Genomic DNA, 3,252 nt, shown 5'->3' with positions numbered 1-3,252 from the left:
GTTTTTCAAATCTCTGCTCTTGGGCTTTTCCTTCCTTCCTTATTCTGCTGGCGTTTTATCTTCATTATCATGAGAAGTGGGCATTGGGTGGTGCGGTTCGGTTTCCCCACTCCCCTCTTGTCCGTCTATTCCGCAACTTTTTTGTTTGCCGGAATAGCAAAATCTCCACTTCTGCACTGTACTATTATTCTGTGCTGTGCCGTGTATAACTGGATCCCAATCAAGTTTGGTTATTCTCTGCTCGCAAGGTATGGTGGTATCATGGGATATCACTCACCAAGTTAGGTTGGCTTGTGCCGACAACGCCATATCTACCGCTTGTCATGAATCGGCAACCGTCACATACACAACGCCCCACATACACACACTTTTTCTCCGAGCGATAGGTAGATAGATGACTAGATAGATAATACTCGGTATCATACTTCCCATGCGCCAATAATATTTACCTCTAATATTACCGTATCGTAACCCCCCCCTCCTCTCTCCTCTCCCCCTCCACCTCCAACCCAACTCAACTCAACTCACCCATGCATAGCTTATAAAAAATACAGGTACTGTAGCAACAGAAACAGAAAAGAATAAAAAATAATACAGCAAGTTAGGTTAATACAGAAAACTTCATACAGTCCATAGCCAGGATATCGGTATCACAATTCACGCAGTGTGGGTAGGTAGGAATAAATCCGGGTTATAGTAATGTCATGGTAGGATAGGGTAGCAAGAAGAAGAAAAAATGATAATTAAAGTGCAATATATCGTGAATAATGATGGGAATGGGAATGGGAATGAGGAAAATTAAGCACGAACGTTCCGGGAAAAGAAAAGAAGAGAAAGAGAAATATAGGCACAGCAGGCGGAAAATGGAAAGAAAGAAAAAAAGGATCAAAAATCACCATTGATAGACTCCGATTGGATGAGGCAAGATAAATAAATGGGTAAATAAATGGAGAGTGAGGGAGGAGGAAGATGGTTAGTGATGGGGATGAGATGGTATGGAAAAAGAGTCCGTTGTCGTTGGTTAGTTAAGGCAGGGGGAGATAAAGGGATGATAAGTCTTGGGAGAGGATATACTAGGGGAAATGTATGTGCGATTGTGAGCGTGTGGGGGGGAGGGGAGGGGGTAAAATCTTCATCACTATACAGCACTCTGCGCAGTGGAAACAAACAGACAGACAGTGAGCTAAGATCTATCTATGAAGCAATCGTGCCACTATGAGGAAGAGTATTGAAGAGGATCAGACGAGGATGAGACAGGCCAACAAAGTAAATATACATAAATAAGAGAGAGAATAAAAGAGAGAAAAAGGTATGGATATTAAGTAACAGGCCTAATATGGTCTCCTGAGAACCCTTGGTTGCCACTTCTGCCGGCACCACTACCGCCTTCTCGGTGAACCTGATATTGACGAGCTGGAGAAGGGGCGTGTCTGTGATGGCGACCTCCACGCCCGCCGCGAAAACCGGGGACCTTGGGCTTTGGTGGCAAGGGGTGATGTTGTGGTGGGGGAACACTTGGTTGACTGGATCGGTAAGAGAACTTTCACAAAATAGGATGGCATATGGATGACTTACGTGATGCTAGATGGGCTGTTACCCCTAGTCTTCTTGTTACCTTTTGCCGGGCGTTTAGGACGACGATCTTCAGAACCATCGTGGGATGAATCTTCGAGATTCTTATGCCAGCCCCTTTTCCTAGACCCTTCCTTACCACCTTCTGAAGCCTTGCCTGAGCCGCCGCTACCCCTCGAAAGTGGCCGTGAGACCACCGATAAAGATTCCTCTGGTCCTTTTTTGTCCTCTCCATTGAGAGAACCGTAAATTTCCATCTTGGCCTCGTACTCCAATTCCTTAAGCATTTTCTGGAGTTCCGCATCCCCATTCTTCTCTGGGTCACCAGACAAAGCAAACTCCAGTGGCTGCGACAGCATGGAGCCTCCTGTTCTGACAGAATTGTACACAGGATCTTCTGGTTCTCCATCTTCTCCGGGCTTGATAACATATCCGTCAATGCGGGCACCCTTCTCATCAAAGTATTTGGTTGAAAAGACCCGCTGGTCGGTTGGCTTTTCGGGGTCATCCGTTTTCACACTGCGTTGGGCATCTGTCTCCGCAAAGGTTGCCGCCAGTGGCTTTTCGACCCGCTCGGGAGGTTTGTATACTAGAGAATCATGAAATAAGTCACGAAACATCAACAAGGAGTCAGACCACTAACGACCACTAACCTATCTTCCCAGATTTACCAAACTGTGTGATTGGGACCTGTGTGTTTGGAAAGCATGGTGGTGGTTTAGGAGGTGGGGGTTCACGGCGATTGTTAGCAGTTGCTTGTGAGGCCGTCTGAGATGGACCGGGAGCAACTTGAGCAGGCGATGCATTGCGTTGCGGTTGCTGCTGGAATGACGGTGTATGGTGTTGAGACCGGTGTTTGTTATTCTGCCTTTGTCTGAATTGGTGCTGAGGACGATGGAACTGAGGGTTAAATGAGGTCGGTGGATGGACAGGGGGTGCATGGGCTCCCTGAAGATAGTTATAGTATGGTTGCCGGGTACGTGGTTGTTGAGGTTGTGGATGCGATTGATGGGCAGATGGTTGACTGTAACCCTGATATGCTGCCGGTTGGTGAGGTCCATACGCTGCAGTTGGAGAGGCAGCAGTCGCATGTGGAGTATAGTGTGGCTGTGTTTGGGTCGAGGGTTGCGGCCATTGTTGGTGGGCGTTGTAAGTATAAGGTTGCTGCCACTGTTGCGATTGTTGTTGCGAGGGATAAGGACTGACGGGACTCGGTGATGCTTGTGTAGGATACGCCTGAGGGGGGACCTGTGGAGAATAAGTAGTCTGTGTTTGGGCTTGTTGTGGATAAGCTTGGGGCTGAGGTGGTTGATAAGCCGGAGGCTGAGTAGTGGGATATTGGGTGGGATGAGGGTATCGAGTTATGATCGGCTTGCTACTTTTCTTCTGTATCCGATGGGTGCGAGGAGGTTGATTCACGGAGCCTCTAATGCAACATGTCAGTTCGGATAATTATCTAATAAAGGTCTTCAGGATATATTGTGACACTAACGCGGGGACTTGTCGCCGAGGTTCCGGACAAAACTGGGCAATATGAGTAGTAGATCCGCAATTGTAGCATGGTTGAGGTGACTGAAAGTTCTGCGATGGCGCGTTAGCTGGCCACGGGTGAGGTGCTCCAGGTTGGAACGATGGTTGATTTGAGTAGCCGCTACCTACCTAGGCTGCCTCGCGTTCTTT

The 3,252-nt window shown here is 47.8% G+C and overlaps 1 protein-coding gene; it reads right to left on the bottom strand.

Moving 5' to 3' along the window:
* Nucleotides 1-395: 395 nt before the first annotated feature.
* The window catches only part of GSTUM_00010754001 (uncharacterized protein), a 3,387-nt gene continuing 530 nt past the window's right edge, over nt 396-3,252 (bottom strand). Inside the window, exons 3-7 of the mRNA XM_002841501.2 lie at nt 3,179-3,223; nt 3,065-3,144; nt 2,226-2,998; nt 1,576-2,161; nt 396-1,523 (exon numbers count right to left, since the gene is read on the bottom strand). Of these exons, the coding sequence (XP_002841547.1) occupies nt 1,319-1,523; nt 1,576-2,161; nt 2,226-2,998; nt 3,065-3,144; nt 3,179-3,223 (1,689 nt within the window). The 3' untranslated portion in view covers nt 396-1,318.

This window comes from Tuber melanosporum (assembly GCF_000151645.1).
Source record: "Tuber melanosporum whole genome shotgun sequence assembly, scaffold_74, strain Mel28".
In the NCBI taxonomy this organism is placed as follows: Eukaryota; Fungi; Ascomycota; class Pezizomycetes; order Pezizales; family Tuberaceae; genus Tuber; species Tuber melanosporum.
The sequence above is the reverse complement of the archived record's forward strand: the minus strand, read 5'-3'. Positions and strand labels throughout refer to the sequence as shown.